At 35.6% G+C, this 21,156-nt stretch overlaps 2 protein-coding genes across 3 annotated transcripts in view; one reads left to right on the top strand and one right to left on the bottom strand.

Annotated features, from left to right (window-relative positions):
- Positions 1-10,846, bottom strand: part of FGF7 (fibroblast growth factor 7) — a 52,256-nt gene extending 41,410 nt beyond the window's left edge. Inside the window, exons 1-2 of one of the 2 annotated variants that reach the window (XM_025998685.2) lie at positions 10,553-10,846; positions 9,403-9,779 (exon numbers count right to left, since the gene is read on the bottom strand). In XM_025998685.2, coding sequence (XP_025854470.1) covers positions 9,403-9,688 — 286 coding nt within the window. In that variant the 5' untranslated portion in view covers positions 9,689-9,779; positions 10,553-10,846. Of the gene's footprint in view, positions 1-9,402; positions 9,958-10,552 lie in introns of both variants that reach the window. The other variant, XM_025998686.2, reaches the window with a different exon arrangement.
- The window catches only part of FAM227B (family with sequence similarity 227 member B), a 189,417-nt gene that overhangs the window by 118,286 nt on the left and 49,975 nt on the right, over positions 1-21,156 (top strand). The window lies entirely within an intron of this gene.

Genomic DNA, 21,156 nt, shown 5'->3' with positions numbered 1-21,156 from the left:
TGTTTTTAGGTACATACGTAAGAATTCTTCAATCATGTTCTAATCCTAAAAAATTTTTAGGTTAATGATAGGGAATGCTTTTGGTCAGTTTCTACAGTTTCTAGGTGGCCTAAATAATAGGTATTGAACTTCATTTCAAGTTAGGAGCATGGTCCTATAAAGCTGCTCAAAGCTCAGAAAAGAGCTTCAAGCTAGGCTTAAATCTCATTGCAAATCTCTGGATTTCAGCCAAGCATGCATCTATACCCAAAATACTACCCTAATTGTCCAAAATTATATTCAGGCTCCTGACTTTGGCACAGATTCTTGGTTTAAGGTCATTCTTAAAATATTGCTTCAGGTCCATTCTACAGCCTTTTTATTTGGAACAAAAACTGAGTGGAAGCTTGGCTTAGTTTTTCACTACACTGTAGAGAGATCTCTAGCTCTCAAACTGCAATTTTTTAAGAAAGATTTATGTATCTATTTTAGTGGGGGAAGAAAGACAGATGGAGAAGGGGAGAGAAAATCTCAGACTCCCCACTGATCATGGAGCCTGACATGGGGCTCCATCTCATGACCCTGAGACCATGACCCTGCGGTCATGACCTGAGCCATCAAACAGACTGAGCCACCCCAGCTACCCCTCTCAAACTGTAATTTAATGAAATTTAAATGTTTTACCTGAATCAGAGAGGAGAGTTGGGGAGGGGGGGCGGCAGGAGCAGTGTACTCTGTTGTCAAGTAAGTTTAAGAAACCATATATAATTTCCACCTGGAGTTTTGCAATTTATATTAGTATAAATTAGGCTCAGAGATTTTCTACTGTGAAAACTTGCTAACTTTTATTTAACCTAATATTTCCCAATCAATTAGCCACAGAAACTGTGCTACAAAAGGCACCATTAATATCTCGAGGGACACCAGTGTTCTAAGAAACAAAGTTTGGAATTGCTGCCTTAAGAAAAATCTGCATGCTACGACCCAGCAATTGCATTGCTGGGGATTTACCCCAAAGATACAGATGCAATGAAATGCCGGGACACCTGCACCCCGATGTTTCTAGCAGCAATGTCCACAATAGCCAAACTGTGGAAGGAGCCTCAGTGTCCATCGAAAGGTGAATGGATAAAGAAGATGTGGTCTGTGTATACAATGGAATATTACTCAGCAATTAGAAACGACAAATACCCACCATTTGCTTCGACATGGAGGAACCTGGAGGGTATTATGCTGAGTGAAGTAAGTCAATCGGAAATGGACAAACATTATATGGTCTCATTCATTTGGGGAATATAAAAATTAGTGAAAGGGAATAAAGGGAAAGGAGAGAAAATGAGTGAAAATATCAGTGAGGGTGACAAAACATGAGAGACACCTAACTCTGGGAAATGAACAAGGGGTAGTGGAAGGGGAAGTGGGCAGGGGGTTGGGGTGACTGGGTGATGGGCACTGAGCGGGGGCACTTGGTGGGATGAGCACTGGGTGTTATGCTAAATGTTGGCAAATTGAACTCCAATAAAAAAAAAATTTTTAAAAAAAGAAAAATCTGCATGCTGAGTTGATTCTGAATTGGTTCCCAAAGCATTTTCTCAGCACTATCTACAATTACATCTAAAGTTCAAATAGGCAGATAAATGGAAAATATTACATGATGATTTTAACATGGTAAGTATGGTATTTAAGGATATTGAAGTATATCTCATTTGCCTTGTCTTATATTAATCATAAAAAATAAACTCAGCTTTCAAATAGTCCTGATAAATAAAGATTATTTCAATTTTAGGCACAAATTTAACTAACAGATGCACACCTCCTATTTGCGTTTCTCTGCAATAATCTATTATTATTTCAACCCCTCTGTACACTAGTTTATTTTTTTGATCTCAGAAATTCTCCCACTGTCATCAATCTATTGCATTCCATTACCCTTATTCCTTAAGTGCATCAAAAAAGTTAATAGAGCCCTATTTTATGAGGATCCTTTGTGTTTAAATCCACTTTAAACCTAAAATGCAAAATCTGGGGTGCCTGACTGGCTCAGTTGGAGGAGAGTGCAATTCTTGATCTCAGAGTTGTGAGTTCGAGCCCCAAATTGTGTGTAGAGATTACGTAAAAGTAAAATCTTTTAAAAAAATAAAACGCAAATCCATTCATTTTTATATGAAGTCCTTTTTTCCTTTCCTCTCTTGCCTATTTCTTCTCCTGTTTACAAAGATGTTGCCATCCTATTTATTCTCAGAAGGACACTTGCTAATGACTCTAGCAAGTACTCCTGCTCACTCCAGTAGAAGTGATTAGAGTCTTTGGCAGGGAAGTTGACTGGCACAGTCAGAGAACCTCTAGAGCCAGTTCTTCCCCAATATACAGCAAACCTTTTCCCTCTGAGAATGATATTAGCTGCCTAAAAGGCAAATTTTACCTGGACATGGATAATAGATAATTCTTTTCTCTGCTTCCCCACCCTAATCCCTTTGATTTTATATATTACTACACAAACCCTTTTGGGCAACTAAGGTAAATAGGTATATTTCCTTTGTTTGCAAATTAGGTGTGGCTTCTTTTTCTAAATCAGTTGCAGATATAATCTCAAATGTAGACGTGAATCTTGGTCAAGAAACAGTAAAGTGTTCAAGGACTCTTTAATGTGGCTTTCTGAACCATGTAAAACGTAGAAAATTTTCATTTTCCAACCTATTTCGTGTATAGAAAGACACACGAAATGAGCCTGGAGTACATTATGCTAAATGAAATAAGCCAAACACAGATGGACAAATACTACATGATGCCACTTACAGGAGGAATCTAAAAGGGTCAAGCTCGTAGAAGCAGAGAGTAGAATGATGGTTGCCAGGGGCTGTGGGAGAGGGAGAAACAGGGAACTAAGTTTCAACTATGCGAGATGACCATCTCCTAGAGATATACTGTGCAGCGTAGTGCCTATAGCTTATAACTATTGTATGGTATATTTAAATATTTGCTAAAAGGATGGATCTTATGTTAAGTGTTCTTATCACAAAATAATAATATGAATTAAAAGGCAGAAGGAACTTTGGGAACTGATAGGTATGTTTATGGTATAGATTGTGGTGGTAGTTTCACAAATGTAGAAATTGATCAATTTGTATACATCAAATAAGTACAGATTTCTGTATGTCAACATACCTCAATAAAACGTTTTTTTTTTTTAAGAAAGATTGAATATGGTTCAGAAAAGGCAGGAATTCATATGGAAGCCCATTTCATTTAATGAGTTCTTTTTTTTCTCCATATTAGATATGCACAATTCCTGCCTTTTCTTCTGTGTGCCATATGTGAAATTAAAATGTAGAAAAACATTGCATTCCAGTAGTGATGTAAAAGAAGTTACTGTGCTACCAAAAGTTTTGGATACAGAGGAAGAAAGCTAGGATCTTTAGAAAAGAAGGAAAGCTTTGCTTTAATCACAAACTTACAAAGAAAACAAACCCCTAGCTTCATGTCCTTTCCACTAATCTGGAGAGACCCTCAAGGCTTGTGGTTTCTTTCCCCCATAGGTTTTCTAGACTTGAAGTCATCTCTTTAAACCACTACCTTCAACTCTGTAGGGTAGCCATAGGAAGTAAGACCCTAATTTGGGGGCATCTGGGTTCATAGTCATAAGTGGCTCATTTAAGTGCCAAGTAAACTGGCATTGATGTCTATACTCCAGGTCCCCTGCTATAGCACCACTTGGGAGTGTCAGAAGAGATTCAGACCTGCCTGCCATTGTGAGACTGTGGCAACAGGACACATTCTTCCCCGCAATTAATTCATTTGCCAAGGAAGCCTTCTTACATAGTAGCTACAGAGTTGTCATCTCAAGCATTTCCAGGCCAGTTCTCCAAATGTCGGAGCCACTGAGATTTGTCAAAGAGGTCAGCTGGACCCAGAGGAACATCCTCAATGCATGATTCAGAGAGTCATTCCTGAGAAGCCCATTTTGAAATCCTCCAGGGTAGAAGTTAACTGTGGAGTCATCTAAGAGCTTCAGAGCATTCCTGGGACCTGAGGGGATCCAGGCTGAATTAGAACCCGTGGTCCCATTAAATGGGGGGGTTTTTAACCTTACCTGCGCAGTAAACTCACTAGAAAGCTTTAACAAACATTGAGGCCTGAATCTTCCCCACCTTCTCAGGATTCTGATTTAATTGAACTATGGTCTCCCAATAATGTGTGCCAATAATTTAATGTGATCCTCTAATATGATCCAGTGGTTCTTAGCTTTGGCAACATGTCAGAATTATCTGGGGAGCTTAAGTTCCTGATGCCCAGGCTACCCACTCCCCCGTCCACATCAATTTATTTAGAGTCTTCATGGGTGGGACCTGCCATCAGCATTTTTTCTTAATTCCCTAGCTGATTATAATATTTAGTCAAGGCTGAGAAATAGGAAAACCTGGAAAAGGGAACCTCTCCATATATCTGAAAACTGGCTTCTTGCATTCCCTCCAATTCACTTGGAAAGTGAATGCTCTAAATGCTCCAAATGCTCTAAAACTGTAGGCTAAAGAATTGTTAATACAGCTAAGTCAAAAGGGAAAATACATGTTCAGATGCCCTGGGTTGGTAAAGAAATGAAAGTGATGGTCAGTTCAAATGAGGATTTACAAAACAAATAAGAGATGCTCCTGTGACAGTAAATTACCTGCACTTTGTAAGTGCCAGATGCTTTTATTAGCCAAAGAGAGAGAGAGAGAGAGAGAGAGAGAGAGAGAGAGAGAGAGAGAGGAAAACTATACAATAAAAAATAATCTTAATTATTAGAATTCTCAAAGAATAGCTAATATTTCCAAATCTGCTCCCCAGCAATTTATCCATCTTCCATAATGTAAAGCTTTGACAACTGACTTAAGGGAATGTAGGTCACCAGTTCTACAAGACTACATTTTGTCAGTAATTCTAGGATTTTGGTTCAATTCCATAGATATGTTTCTCATTGTCCATTTTTTTAAGGTGGAGTTGCCCTGGTTTTCTTATTTTTGTGTTGATAATGTGAATTATTGTTCTTTTAGATAACTTGATAAGAACTGTTTAGAGCATAAGCAAGTTCACCATCTCTATATCTAGAGGTAGTATGTATATTTGCTAGCTACTAGCAGAGATTATGGCTGAGTAGGATCTTATCCAAAGAATTGTTGACAATTGGGTTGCTGAAGATTTCGTGGCCAAAGTCAAATCCCACAACACTGTGTTTATTTGCTTTTTGCCAGTTGTTAGGCCATATCCCGTCACAGTCTAACAACCCAAAAGAGAATATTGCTAAATCACTGGCTAGTTTTCAGAATGGCTAACCCTTTTCTTGCTATGGAACTGGCAATGCTTGATTCTAACAAGTGAGGCATGCTTTCTCTTGAATCAGTAGCTTATCACAATCAAGGATTTCTTCTTAAAAGGCTGATATTGACTATTTTTGGGAAGAGCAAAACTTTTTAGTAATTGGATACCAAAAGCAAGAAAGTCATCTTGAGGGACTGAGTTCTTTGTTCCACATCTGTCTCTCAGGGCAGTTGTCAGTTGCCCAGTGCACCGCTGCCATCTCTCACTTGGCACCTCAATTCCCAGCTTACACAGCAGTGTTATTTCTGCCAGGTGTGGAGTGATTGCCTCTGTCTGTTGATGGAATGCCTGGTTCAAAATTTATCTAAATTCACCCTCTCGCCTTGCCCCAAGGGGAGAGCTCAGATGACAATAGTGGAAGTTTTGACTGTCCATTACCAATCCCCTTAAGAGCTATTGATGCTCTCCTTCTGCAGAGAACATGAATCTTTATTTCATTTTAGAAGGGCACGTTATGCTTTTATTACCCTCATTATTAGTTCAAGTTAGATTTCAGTTCTGTCACTTGCAAACCTACTGTAAGGCTAAATGTGGAACCACCTGAGAGGACGGGCTTTCTTGCCTTCTGGCTATAGAATAGTATGCAATCTGAGGACCAGTTCTCCAGTAACAGCTTCTCTCCCCTCAGCATCAGAAATGTGGCCCAGCATCTCCTGGTCTCTCACAACTTCCTACATTTACATGGTTGGGTCTTACTGTTATGTCTATTAATACAAGTCTAATTTTTGTTGGGTTCCCTAGTATGCTTTTTCTGAAATTTACTCATTCTGATCTAAATTTAAAATATTTCACAAGATAACACTATTTTTAAGACTGAAGTGAGATCCTCACAACCCAGAATGGCTTAAATAATTTTTTTAATTCCCTAAAGATATGAGACCTGAGCTATCATATCCACCTCTCCCCTTCTCTTCCTCTAAGCCTTCCATCTACCTACTCCAGCCCAATCTTCTGGAAACAGAATTATATACCCAGATTTTTTACCTCTTCTACTCACTCCAGTCCATTATCTTAGTATCTTATAAGTCACATTTTTATGAAGGAGTTATCCTTCTGCTAGTAAATAGTCCTTCAAAACCTATTAATTTCATCAGATAACTTTCCCCTTCATTGAAAGCAAAGCCATAAGAATGGAGTTGGGACCTTCTCATGGTAATGCAGAGGACAACTGTGTTTCACACAAGTTGGCATCTCACGTTTCATGCAAAATTTTATCATCTAAGACATTTTTAAGTCTATACCATTTTAAAAGACCTTGAAAAAAAAGTGTTCAACAACAACTTAGCAAATTTAAGGGACTGGAATACTGAAAATGAAATGCAGAGTTTGCTTCTGATCTGTCACACTTTCTGAATTCTGCGGCATTTCACTCTAGTAGACAATCTAACTACCTATTACTCTCATTTTAAATAGGAAGGAAATGTCTTTTGTTCATTTGTTCATTCATTCAGTTAATGATTGAGGAATGTAAATAGTCTTCATAGTTATAATTTCAAGGTTTTTTTGTTCTTCTTTGCCTTCTTAAACAAATTTTCTGAGCACTTTCTTTGTACCTGGATATAGTAGCTTCAACTTCACATGTGTCAACTTGCACATTTTATGTATGGGGAATTCACACTTAAAATTAGTAAGGCTGCCCCTGGAATAATAGGAAATGGCTACCAGAATTCTCTTCTAAAAACTCTTCTCCACTTATTTTTTTCTCCACTTTATTTTTCGATGAAGTATTTCCTTTTATATCTTAGGATTTCCCAATAGACAACAGCTTCTTTTTTAACTATGGCAAAGCTTGATTGGCTCCTTCTTCAATAGGATAGCAACACAACCTGACAATAGTTTTAGGGTTAGGGTTAGGGTTAAGGTTAGGGTTATATATACAGCCTATAAAAAGCTTATAGAAGTGAAGACTATTTATATAATATATATCCTGTCCTTAAATACATTGGTATTATGACATTCTAATTAGTGATATAGAATGAGTTTCTTTCTCTCTTTCATTTTTACTGTAGAATTAGAGTAGAAGATAAATGGTGTACCAAATTGGCTTTATGGTTACTCAAGGTTAATGCTAAATTGCATTTCAAACTATCAGATTAGTTTGGCATTTTGTGTATGTTTACAAACACTTGAGCTTTGTGGTTTCAAGAAATTTTAACACAAAATAAAACAATATGTGAATGTATCCCAATTATAGGTAATTTTCATCCCAAATAATTATGTCTACTATTCATTTTCATGGATTTTACATCAAATTTTTTACTTTTTTCAATATTTGACTAAAGCATTCAAAAGAAACTAGTTGGCATGTAACAGAATTCTACAGTGTTTAGGTTTTGGTAACCATAGTGCTACAATTTCAAATTAGTTCTGACAGCTCATCTTATCACTGAGATAATATTCACCTATATCATTCAAAGTATGTGGTAATTATACAATGAGTACTTAAATTTGTTCACATTTATATGATATATTCTATGGCTTAGAATAGACTGTATGATCTAGAAGGTGTATTGGAGATCATCTGTACATATCCCACATCTTAGAGATGGAAAAACAGATAATTGGAAAGAATTAAAAACCATTACAAAAATATTCACAGACAAGGATTAAACCTATGTGTCATAACTTCCACTTGGGGTCTGTCTCCTCTACCAGGTTCCATTATCCATGATAAATTTTAATGACTTTTAAATAAATTGATTTTAGTCCAAATTCTGTTGCTCACATACAACAAATTATCCACAGAACCTTCCTCCAAATAGTTGTTTCTTTACCTAAATGTTAGTATAATCAGAACAATATTCTAAGACTAACATGATAATTTTATTAATAACAGTAATAATTAAACTACAAGTGTTAATAATCCATTAAAATGGCCTTAGCATTCTATATCAATTATAGTTAAAAGGAAGTTCCTCTCATTTTCATATTGGAAACATAATTCCCCAAATTTCCATTTATTGGTTTATTAATTAAGAAGCCTCAAAACCATTCAGTAAACAAGCAACAAAAGTGTCAAGTACTCACTGCAAGCCTAAAGCAAAATGTACTGCAAGTGCTTAAGCAAATGTTTACACCATCATCCCATGCATTCTTTTTAAATTGATTTTAACATACATAACATTATAAGATGATATAATAACATTGTTCAAGTGCTAGTAATACAAACAAAATTTATTTTCATCCAGGGCTTTTACATTCTTACTACATATTTTACCCCCTTAAATCTAAAACTGTTGAAATTGTGTATTAATCATAACTGCTATATGATAAGTCCAACCGTGATATTTTAACACGAAAAAAATAACTGAGTTTTGGAGAAAACGTAGGGTACACTAACAGAAAATCATGGACATCTCTTCCAACTCACTTTTTATTTCCTCCTTCACATTTACATTTCTCTTAAGGTAACAGAATTATGGCACAGAAGATCTAAAGAAAATGTTAGGAGGAATCTTTTTTTTTTTTTTTTGCTGAGGTAAATAAACAATCTAATACAAACTCATTATGATGTGAAGAGATGAGGATACTACAGATTCCCTTCTATTTTATAACTGTACACAATTGTACAAGTCACTGAATACATTTTTGAGCACAGATGAAGTATTTCACACCACAGAAATATTTTCAAAGAAAATCAAATTACTTTTTAAAATAATTTTTCTGTTCCTCAAACTAATAAGTAGTTTTGGGTGAGCATTTATTTGCTGAGTACTCTTTTAGAGTTCCTAATGAATTTTGCTAGAAGATAGTGAGTCACATTTCAATGTGAATAAGATCATTTACATTTTGTCTAGTTTATAAGCATTTTGAGCTTAGGACATGGGGATTTTATTTTCAAATTGGCTTGGGTTATCAGTTCCAACTATAATATCAATAGATTTGACCAGTTCCAGGAGATGTTTTTGGAAACATAATTCAATGATCCAAATTTAGAGAAATTAAAAGATGATAGTTAATTTTTTTCCAAAAGAAAAAAAAGTGGGGGAAACTAAGAAAGCCTATGATGATTTTTTCACAGATTAAGGTCCATAAGCAGTGCTGTAAATAAAAGACATTACTTACTGTAACTGTTCTTCATCTCTTGGGTCCCTTTGACTTTGCCTCGTTTATCAATCCTCAGATACCACTGTGTTCGACAGAAGAGTCTTCTCACTCTTATATCCCCTCCTTCCATGTAATCATAACTTCTTGTATGTCGCTCAGGGCTGGAACAGTTCACATTTGTAGCCATTTGCTCTGGAGTCATGTCATTGCAAGCTAAAGATATAGTGCCCACTAGACAGATAATGTGAAAGCATGATCTGTAGAGCAAAGTTGGCAGGATCCATGTCAGTATCCATTTGCGCATTATAGTGTAGTGCTCCGGGTGTTCATGAATAACATAATGAAAATTAAATCTTGAGTTGATTGTTGCTCCTGGGTCATTGACCTCTTCCTATCTGTGAATTGTAGATTGATTTAAGAAAGAATAGTTGTTTTTTTTCCAAATTGTTATCCTTATCCTTTTAGTTCCTGATAACAATACAAGATTCCTCCTTAAATAACTCTGTTGGTATTTCCTTATAAAAACAGGTTGTAATAAGCTCAGTTGCTGCGACACTGTTTACTACTTGACTTCTGTTTGCAATGAGAGATTAAGAATAGGGAAGGGAGGGGGAGGGAAGATGAGAAATTGTATGTATAAATTTCACTGGGTAAATACTATTATAACATACAGTGTAGTTTGTACTGTGAAGGCACATTTAAAACAGCTTTCACAGAGGATGTCAATGTCTTTATCTCTCCATATGTAGATTTATAAAAGTTATGCATTATTAGAGACAAATAAGAATATGATTGTACCATTTATTCTGATTGCTATTTGGTAAGAAACATCCAGCAGTTAGAGCTATTGATTTAAATTAAGTCCTAAAATCACTATTAACAAAATATAAATACTTTCCCTAGATTTGTTTATTGTATGCTTTTATGTTTGTGGTTGATCAATTATTTTCTCCTGAACTACCCACATTTCTCAAGTTAAATGCCAGTATTGTCTGGAGAACTTCAACCTTATCTTTATGTAAGTTCTACAACATAATTACTATAGATAATTACATGGCTCAAAAGTCTGGTAACTTTACTTTTCCCCTCAGCACTAAAACCAGAGAAAGAGGTAAACTACTAGAAAACCATGCAGCATTATTTTTAAAGACAAATAACAGTAACTTACTTGTTCTGTTGATAACAGCTGGATACACAAGAATTCCATGTCTGTTGTCTGCCTTGTGCAACTTGAGCCTCTCTACTGTAGCTACAAACTATTTCTCAGCTGAGAAATTCTCCAGCAGAATCATAATTGTTTCCATAAATCAACAGGCAAGAGGATTTTCTCTCTGTGTGAGCGCGTGTATGCTTGTGTGTGTGTGTGTGGAGCCTTTTTATTCAGGGCTTTTCGATAAATACCTTTGCTGACCTCATTGGAAGCAATTAAAACTTAACCAGTGAGCTGTTAGTTGAATACAACAGCGAGAATAAAGGAGGCTTATATAGTATTCATTCAATGGTCATGAGAGGGAGCTATGAACATGGTTTATGCTTGAATCTACCAGTGGGTACCTACTTTGTAGAAACGGATCTCTGATTCTGAAGCAGTTAAAAGGGGAAAGGGAATTTTTTTACACCATCTTTACCACATAGCTGTTGTATAGAATTTGAAAAATATTCCTTTAAACATATATAAAAGGATTTTTGCTAGTTAGAAAATCTTTTCCATTGCTTTATGATGTATGCATTTCTAGTATACTTATTTGCACTCAGAATTTTAGAATAAAACTAGCACGTGTCAATTAAATCACATCTTGGTGTTCTGTGGCTGAGTTAAGTTCATATCTTTTAATAGAGAGATATTTTACCATTGTATATGAGTGTAATTTTTATGTTTTATATTCCTAGACTGAAGTGGGAAGACCTAGTTTCTTATTTGAGCTGAGCCACTGATTACCAGTATGACCTTGGGCAAGTCACTTGGCATTTCTGAGTCTCAGCTGCTACATTTGTAAAATTAGTACATTAGTCTAAATGATTGTATGGTGCCTTATAATTTTAAAATTCTGTGACTTGACTTATACTAACTACTAATATAAGGAAGAGGATGCATACTTTTAAAAATTATAATCCTTAAAAATTAAAAATAAAATGGTTTTACACTGGTTATCAGTATTTGACTCTTGCCTCAATAAGAATATTAGCACAATAAATAAATGTTTATCCAAGAATGAAATTTAAGAGCTACAGTTAATGTAAATAAGAGAAAGCTATTTTACTTTCCAACATGAGTTATTCCCTTCTTTACTTCCTATTCTGACATATATGTATGTGTGTGTGTTCCAGTGTTTTATTAGATATTTGTTGCAAAACAATTGCATTGTTAATTAATCTAAATAAATATTTAGGAATGTATATTGAATACCCCACAACACACACACACACACACACACACACACACGCACACACACACACACACACACAGAGCAACACTTGAAATGCACTACTTTACCACCAGGTGGTGCATGTAGACCAAATAGGAAAAGAAAATTAAGTCCTTTCAATCAGATTATAGTATATGTGATTTCTATGCTTTTGGGGAACAGAATCAAGAGCATGGAATAGGTCAAATGTACCCAGTTATTCTTTAGGTACCAGATATTGAAATTTACAAGTTTACTAGAGCAGAGGAGGGTGAGTCTTTCTCTAATTGCATCTGTTGAATAGGTCACTGTAAAATATTCTATCATGTAATTCTCCAAAAGGAGGAAGAGGAGAAGGAAAGAAAAGTATGATGCTACTGTTTTCTGAATCATAGCCCCATAGACAATAATAAGGAGCAGTGTCAAAATTCCTAGAACTTGGATATTCTTTCTAAGGAAGTGAAAATTATTAACAGTTCATGTGTAAAGATATTTAAGAGCTACTGAATCCATCTGTTCCTACCCTGACCCTACAGATTTTAAACTAAAATAGCAACAGATTAAAAGTCAAAATTTGCCAATTAAATGCTCAAGACTTAAATAAAAGAAATGGATAGTTTGTTGATAAAGACTTATTAGTGCTTCCTTAAAATCTGTTCTATAGGGCTAACTGTAAAACTGGAAACAAAGCATAAAATTGCAATCTATTCACTTTAATTTCATTAGATGCCATTATACTCTGTGATTTGATAATATAATCTCTGTAATATTAATGAGTGGCTTAATCTCAACAAGGGAAATTATATTTATATCTTTTGATTATCAGTTTCCTTAATGGAAAATAATTAATTCAAGATAGGCCCACAACCTGTTTCCCTAGCACCACAGCTGTGATAAGACCTCACTTATGCCCTTATTATAGTTATACTTCAAGAGGCATTCTCCAAAAACCAAGAGTAATTTTAGGTATCTCTAGATAGGTAGTACGCTGGGTTGGGTTTTTTTTTATTTAATTTATTTTAATTCACTAATTAACATATATATATAACCATTGGGGTCCAGGTGTCCCTTTGGATCACTATATTTGTGTCCTTCGGTAAATAGTGCAATTGCTAGGTAACAGGGGAGCTCTATTTTTAACTTCTTGAGGAACCTCTATACTGTTTTCCAGAGTGGCTGTACCAGCTGACATTCCCAACAGCAGTATAAGAGGGTTCCCTTTTCCTCACATCCTCACCAATATTTGTTGTTTCCTGACTGGTTAATTTTAGCCATTCTGACTGGTAGGAGGTGGTAGCTCATTGCAGTTTTGACTTGTATTTATCTGATGCCAATTGATGTTGAGCATTTTTTTCATGTGTCTGTTGGCCATTTGTATGTCTTCTTTAGAGAAATGTCTGTTCATATCTTCTGCCCATTTCATGACTGGATTGTTTGTTTCTTGGGTGTTGAGTTTGATAAGCTTTTTATAGATCTTGGATATTAACCATTTATCTGATATGTCATTTGCAAATACCTTCTCCCATTTTGTAGGTTGTCTTTTAGTTTTGTTGATTGGTTCCTTTGTGGTGCAGAAGCTTTTTATCTTGATGAAGTCCCAACAGTTCATTTTTGCTTTTGCTTTTGGTGATGTGTCTAGCAAGAAGTTGCTGAAGCCAAGGTCAAAGAGGTTGCTGCCTGTATTATCTCGGATTTTGATGGTTTCCTGTCTCACATTTAGGTCTTTCATCCATTTTGAATTTATTTTCATGTGTGATATAAGAAAGTGGCCCATTTCCATTCTTTTACATGTGTCTGTCCAATTTTCCCAAGACCATTGTTGAAGAGACTCTTTTTTCCATTGGATATTCTTTCCTGCTTTGTTGAAGGTCAGTTGACCACAGAGTTGAGGGTCCATTTCTGAGTTCTCTGTTATGTTCCATCACTCTGGGTTTTTTTTAAAAGTTCTTAGTGTTAATAACATTGATAAGCATTTATTGTCTAATTTTAATGTACATATGTGATAGGCTAAGCACAGAAATACTTTGAAGAAGTATCTCTTGTCATTTTTGGATTGTTTTAACCTCATTTTTCATTGGAAAACCTTCAGCTCTTGAGGTTTGAATTTGTAAAACAAAGTTTTAAATCTGTAAAACAGGGCAGCCTGGGTGGCTCAGTGGTTTAGCACTGCCTTCAGCCCAGGGCCTGATCCTGGAGACCCAGGATCAAGTCCCATGTCGGGCTCCCTGTGTGGAGCCTGCTTCTCCCTCTGCCTGTGTCTCTGCCTCTCTCTCTCTCTGTGCGTGTCTCTCATGAATAAATAAATGAAATCTTTAAAAAAAAAATCTGTAGAACAAAGGATTCTTGTGTCTATTCCTAAACATTGGCTTTCTTTTTTTTAATGTTCTTAGAAAGTTAAGATTAGCATCTGGGATTCTTTTTTTTTTTTTAATTTTATTTATTTATTCATGAGAGACACACAGAGAGAGGCAGAGACATAGGCAGAGGAGAAGCAGGCTCCATGCAGGACACCCGATGTGGGACTCAATCCCGGGACTCCGGGATCATGCCCTGAGCCAAAGAAAGGCAGATGTTCAACCACTGAGCCACACAGGCTTCCCAAGCATCTGAGATTCTTCAAAAAGAAATTACGCCTAATACTTGCCTAGTTTGATTTGAGAATAGAATATGTAAAAAGAACACATTGAATCTATTTCAGTGAATATCTTAAAAACATAAGTGATCCTTAAAGTAATGATTAACCACCATCTAGTTTTGCTTGAACAACCTCCACTGTATCCCTATTTCATAAAGAGGTAAATTATTTTTAAAAAAAACTTTTGTTTAATGAATTTTGCATTTCAATAATTAGTTTTAAACCTATGCCACATTCGTATGTATAATAAAATCAATAGAAAGGAACATCATTAAATATTTTCATTACTTTACATTTATACATTGTATCCTATTCCCTGTCCTTTTAGCTCCCATTATTTACCAAAAATATAGATAATCATTGTTATTAGTTTCTTGTGTATCTTTCCAGAGTTTTCTATGTGTATATAGGCAAACTGAATACATATATGTGGAGATATATATATATATATATATATATATATATATATATAACTTTTCCTCTTTTTGTACAAAAGGCAGCATACTATACACAATGTGCTGCATGTTGCATTTTTTTACTTAATAAAAATAGAAAGTCTTCCCATTAGTATTTAGAAAATTTCCTCAATTTATTTTACAACTGCGTGGTACTCCATTGAAAGGGAATATATCATATAAAGAAAAGTTACATGGTATTAGGAGTGTCTACAACAGGTGGCAGTAGGGAAACTTTCCCTGTATAATGCCAGGAGAGCTGCAATCTGAAAGATGAGTGGGAGTTAAGCAGGTGAAGAGGTACCTCTAAATGTACAAAGATCCTGTATTGAAAGAGAACATTTTTTTTTTCCAACAACGAAACACCACTGTGGTTTTATTAGAGGGAATGAGAAAGACTGCAATGCATGAAAAGGCTGGAGAGGCAGGCAGGGTCCTATTGGCTATGTTAGGGAGTAAGATCCTAAAAGCAGTAGGAAACCATTAGAGTATGTTAAGCAAAAGGGTGACATGATCAGAATCACACTCCCTGTCTCTGTTCTGGCCCAAACTAATTTAATTCCTATTAGCAGAATAAGTTTATATAATATTAAATTATGTTCACTTATCCTGTTTTTTTCTGTTCTTCATATTTTCAAAAAGATAGCCAAATTTTGTAATTGGAAAGGAAAGATGAAGGAGAAAAAATATCATATACACTTCCTGACTTGGATAAACCCTCAACCCACTTCACGGGTTGTACTAAGTACCATGAAAGGAAGGGAAGCATCAAAGTACCTTTCAGAAGCAGCCTGGGGAAGATAAAATCCATAGACTAGGGAGCATAGAAATGGCTATTTGGGGAGCCAGGTGCCTACATTTCTGGAAACACCATAGCACAGCAGAAGCAGCAAAGCTCCAGAAAGTAAGGACTGCCTCACGTATCTGAACAGATAGGACCATAAGTACCTCTCGTAAAAGATTTCTAATGTTTCGAAAAGAAATCTGAAAGCTGCAGGAAGCCCTGCCTGTGTGAGCAGAGTCAGGGAATACCCAGAAGTAACAAGAGTAGACAAATGATTCAAAAACCAGAGGACCTTGCCCTGTTCCTGAATCCTATCCCATCTTGAGGCAGAAGGGGGGAACCCAAGGACAATGTAGGCTAAGTATTTTTTTTACCAATCTGGGAGGTAACATTCTCAAAGTTGAAGTAAGGCTGATTTATAAACATAAATTTTTATATATTATTTCTTGCATATTTGGGATTATGATCCAAGATCTATTTCTACTGCATTCCCACGGCTATCATCACACTATGGATTTATCTTTATCTTTTCTCCTATCAGGCCCTTTCCATATTTTTTTTCCATTCCATAAATTTAACCCCAACTTTGGATCATGCTGTACAACCAATATTATTTACTTCCTTGATCTACAACTCACTAAACAAATATTTATCAAATAGCTACATGGTGCCAGATGTTGTCCTAGGGTTTTAAAGATACAATGGTGAATGTTCTGGAAGTGATCTCTGACCTTAAAGAGTATGCATTCCAGTAAGGAAACAAACATAAACATGTAAATCTGTGGTGTATGTTGGGGGTGGATATTAAGATGCAAATAAGATATTCAAGGAGATAGGGTAAACGGGGAGAGGGACCTACCTTAAATAGAAAAGGCCTGTCCGGGGAGGTAAATTGTAAGCTTCCATGAACTTCTAAGAACTGAAAGAAGGCCAATGTAAATCAAATACATTAGCAATGGGAAGAATAGTGAGAAAGAAATGAAACTGAAAAAGTAGGCAGAGGCCAGACCATAAAGGATTTTGAAGGCCATGGTAATAGGAATTTGGGCTTATTCTAAGTGTAATAGGAAGGTGGAGTATAGATATGTCTGCTCCAAACCTGATGGACCTGGTCAAAGACAATGGTTTAAACTCAGGAGTAAAAATCTCAAAGGTAATTGAGCAAGCCTGGGGTCCCTGTAAATCCTCAGTTATGTAAACTTTGTGTTTACTCTTGGCATAATTCCCTAACATTTTAAGACTAATTGTATATAAGGTACAAAGTCTGAGTCATATGTTCAAAATTGTGGTGTGCCTATGACTCAACTATGTAAATACCTCATTTTACAAATATAACTTGACATTTTGTGTCTGCCTATAAAAATTTGTTTATTTGATTTAATATTTATAAAAAGTTCTCTGAAATGCTAATCTAGGTTAGAGTTCTTCAAAATATATAATTACTTTTCTGAATTGCTATGCAACTTTAGACCTAGAGTAAGATCTCTAGAGTTATTAGTTCTTTTTTTTTCAATTTGGAAATTTCTATATAATGAAGTTACATTATACATTTCACTCTTAATTGGCTTGACCCCACTTAAATTAATGCTAAACTTTAGCAAAGAATCCATCTCCTTGATTCAGTGTTATATATATTAGTGCTTAGTTTTGAAGCCTGGTGCCAACTCTAACAGTTGAAAGGCATTATAATGGATAGGGAATATCATGAAAAACAGCAAAGACCCTGTGCAATTAGGGTTATTACATTCTTTGCTTTAAGTTGTTATTCTTGGTTTCATATTCATTGTCTACATAGCAAGGCAGCAAAATAACAAAATTTTTAAAAATTTTTTCATAATTGTCAATGTGTTAATAACAAAATTGGTTTATTTTTTAATTCATTAGCTTTAAAACCAGGCCTTTTAGCAGCAAATGAACTTTTTTTTAAGATTTATTTATTTATTTTACAGAGAGAAAGAGAGCAAGCACACACAGACATATGGGGTAGGGGCACGGGGAGAGGCAAAGGGAGGATAGAGAAACTCAAGCAGATTCTGAGCTAAGCATGGAGCCCCATATGGAGTTCAATCTTATGTCTGTGAGATCACAACCTGAGCAGAAACCAAGAGTTGGCCACCCAACTGACTTTACCACCCTGGCACCCTAACAGCAGACAAAACTTTTCAAAAATAGCAGAAGGAGATAGAATAAAGATAATTATTTTTTTCAAGATTTATTTATTTATTTATTCATGACAGACACAGAGATTGAGAGAGAGAGAGAGAGAGAGAGAGAGAGGCAGAGACACAGGCAGAAGGAGAAGCAGGCTCCATGCAGGGAGTCTGATGTGAAACTGGATCCCGGGTCTCCAGGATCACATGCCAGGCGGAAGGCGGCGCTAAACCGCTGGGCCACCCGGGCTACCCTAAAGATAATTATTATAGCAAAGAAGAAGACTGTCATGGAGTCCAACATTTTTAGTATAAAAATACACCCATGAAAAGCCAGGTATCCATTAAATTACAGATTCTTGTAAACCTGGTAACTAAATAATTCATGCAAAAGGTAAAGGGGGTTGATAATTCTCCTCAGGCTTCTCTTCAAGCTAAATATTCATACTATCTTTAAATATTATTCAAATTTTTCCTCTCAATGGTATTTAATATTACTTAGTCATAGTTCTCCTTCTTCATCTAATCAGTTCCCAAAGTTACCAATTCTATCACCACAACTTCTTCCACAACTGTTTCTTCCTATCAATTATCACATTCCTAACCTAAGGCAAGTGTTTTTTCTCATGTCAACTCTATTCCTAACTCACCTTCTTGCATTCTCCTTTCTGAGCTCCAGTCCATTTTATGTGTTGCTATCAGGCTAATCTTTCTAAAGCACAGTTGTAATCATGTTATATTTCTGCTCTAAAGTCCTCATAACACCTTCATTTTTCCTGAATAAAACTCTTCTTTTTTTTCCTCCTATAAAAACTTCTGTTCCCAACATCCTTTGTGATCCTCAACATTTCTTAAACACCACCCTCTTACTAGATTTGGGGTGAAGGAAATACACTTGCTCCCCACTTCTCCTCTTGATAGGATAAGGGACCAACAGAAGAACTCCTCCTCACAAATCTCTCTCTCTACCTTTTCTCCCCACTCTCTCTCTCTTCCTTCTTCTTATATCTTCAGTCTGCATGAAGGATCCAAGAATCATGTAATCAGATATTTCTTTTGAAATTTTACATATTGAATTTTCAATGAGGCAATAAAATCCTTGATCATATTTATTCTGTTAACTCAGCTAAGTACTTCAAATCATCACTTACAATGTATTTACATAATATGCAAATATAATAGAGATATACTGTTCAGTAAGATAAGCAAAGTCTCTGACTTCATGGAACTTAAATTATGGAGGAGAGGACAGATAGTAAACACATAAGAAGAATTCTGATGACATTACAGGAGGAAATAAATAGGTTACTATGGTAGCAAATAACACAAAAGAAAAAGGAAGAAAGAGGTTGTTGGAACCTGGGCACAGAAGGCCTTTCTGACAACCTCTTTCTTCCTTTTTCTTTTGTGTTATTTGCTACCATAGTAACCTATTTATTTCCTCCTGTAATGTAAGTAACATACATTTAAACTGAGATCTGAAAGTTAAGAAGAAATCAGAAGTGTCAGTCAAGGGATGCCTGAGTGGCTTAGTCAGTTAAGCACCAATGTCCTGGATTAGGCCCCATGTGGGGTCTCTACTTTGAAGGGAGCCTGCTTCTCTCTTTCCCTCTGCCACTCCCCCTGCTTGTGCTCTCTCACTCTTTCTCAAATAAATAAATAAATAAATACATAACTAAAAAAAATTTTTTTAAATTGGCAGCCCTTCTAGGCAAAGGTAACAAGGTAAACAAAGGTTCTGAGGTGAAAAAGAGGTTGGTATGTTCTAGAAATTAAAAGATGACAGTATAACTGGAGCATAATGAATAACAGGAAAGTTAGGTAATATGAAACCAATTTATGTAGCGTCTTGATACCAACAACAGGAATTTTGGATTTGATTCTAGGTATAATGAGTTATGATCAGTGAGTCACATGATCATTCTAAAACCATGAAGAATGGTCAAGAGTGACAAAAGCTGAAATAAAACCAGTTAGGAGGCTATGGCTATAATCCAGATTGGAGGGGATGATGACCTAGATTAGGATCGTGGAGGGGGGAGAGTGAAAGGAGTGGGTAGATAAATGTTGGAGACAACGCTTGATGATAGATTGAATCTGAGAGATTAGGAGTCAAGGTTCAATTCCAGATATCTGACATTTGCCACAAGATAAATAGTGGTGCCATTTTGCATAGCTAAGGAAGCCTAGGAGAGCAGTGGATGGGAAAATCAAGCAGTTGGAAAGTCGAGCTAAGAGAAATTCTAAAACCCAAACTCTAGTCTGCTGGATCAGAGGGATCTGGACCTCTTACTCTCTTGAAATGAGGACCTGTAAGTATATTGCAAATAAATTACCACAAAAAGTGTGGAAGTAGAAACAATCTCTTTTTTAAGGAGTTCTGGTGCAAAAGGGAAGCTTTTCTCATGGCAGTACTATGTATTTTGATGAAAATGTTAAAGGCCATCCTCCCTCATTTTTCTAATTAAGAATGTCTCTGACACTCAAAATATCATAAGCCCCATGAAGTGATCAAAACTCAAGCTATGTTATTATAAAAGCCTAAAACAGTTTTAATCCTTGATTTCAGCCAGAAGCACGTTTTAAATTTGTCAAAATATAGGGGAAGTTAGAGTGTTCAGTCAATTCTTGTGACACTGAGAAAGAAATTTCTTAATAACAGTGTAAGCATTTTAAAAACAAATCAATGCTTAGTACCTCTCTGATTATTTCACCTAAAAGAAAGTTGCTTCTCTATTCTATATTTCCTTCTGTAGAATAAATATGCTAGTAGAAGAATGTTGGAATAGGGTGGTTCAGATCAGCAGTTGTTTTTACGCAACAAAAAGAATATGGTAAAAACTAAAATTTTGCCTAATGCTAAGAAAAATAGGCTAATTTGGGGGGGGGGAGGAAAGCTACATCATTCATTTAATAGTGCCAAAAGAATAATAAAATAAAACTGATTTCTTTCTAATAGAATTCCGTGGGTCCACATGATTATAGCTCTGATTTCCTAGTCTAAGTAGCTTGGAACTGGGAAACATCGTATCATGAATTTAGAAAGGTGCTGAATTAGTGAAAATCCAAATTATAGCATATTTTAAAAGCAATAATGTTTATTAATGCCAAGTACTATATTTGTAATAAATTAAACCATTACCTGGCTTAATTGTATCCATAAGACAAATATGGAAATAGCTTATCAGCTTCTGCAAATATGGATATGAAAGTACTAAAAAATATTTGAAAATTGCTTTCTATCTTAAATATTTTTTTAAATTTCCCATGGTAACTGATTTTTTTTAAAGATTTTATTTATTTATTCATGAGAGACAGAGAGAGAGAGAGAGGCAGAGACACA

This window comes from Vulpes vulpes, chromosome 15 (assembly GCF_048418805.1).
Source record: "Vulpes vulpes isolate BD-2025 chromosome 15, VulVul3, whole genome shotgun sequence".
Lineage (NCBI taxonomy): Eukaryota > Metazoa > Chordata > Mammalia > Carnivora > Canidae > Vulpes > Vulpes vulpes.
The sequence above is the reverse complement of the archived record's forward strand: the minus strand, read 5'-3'. Positions and strand labels throughout refer to the sequence as shown.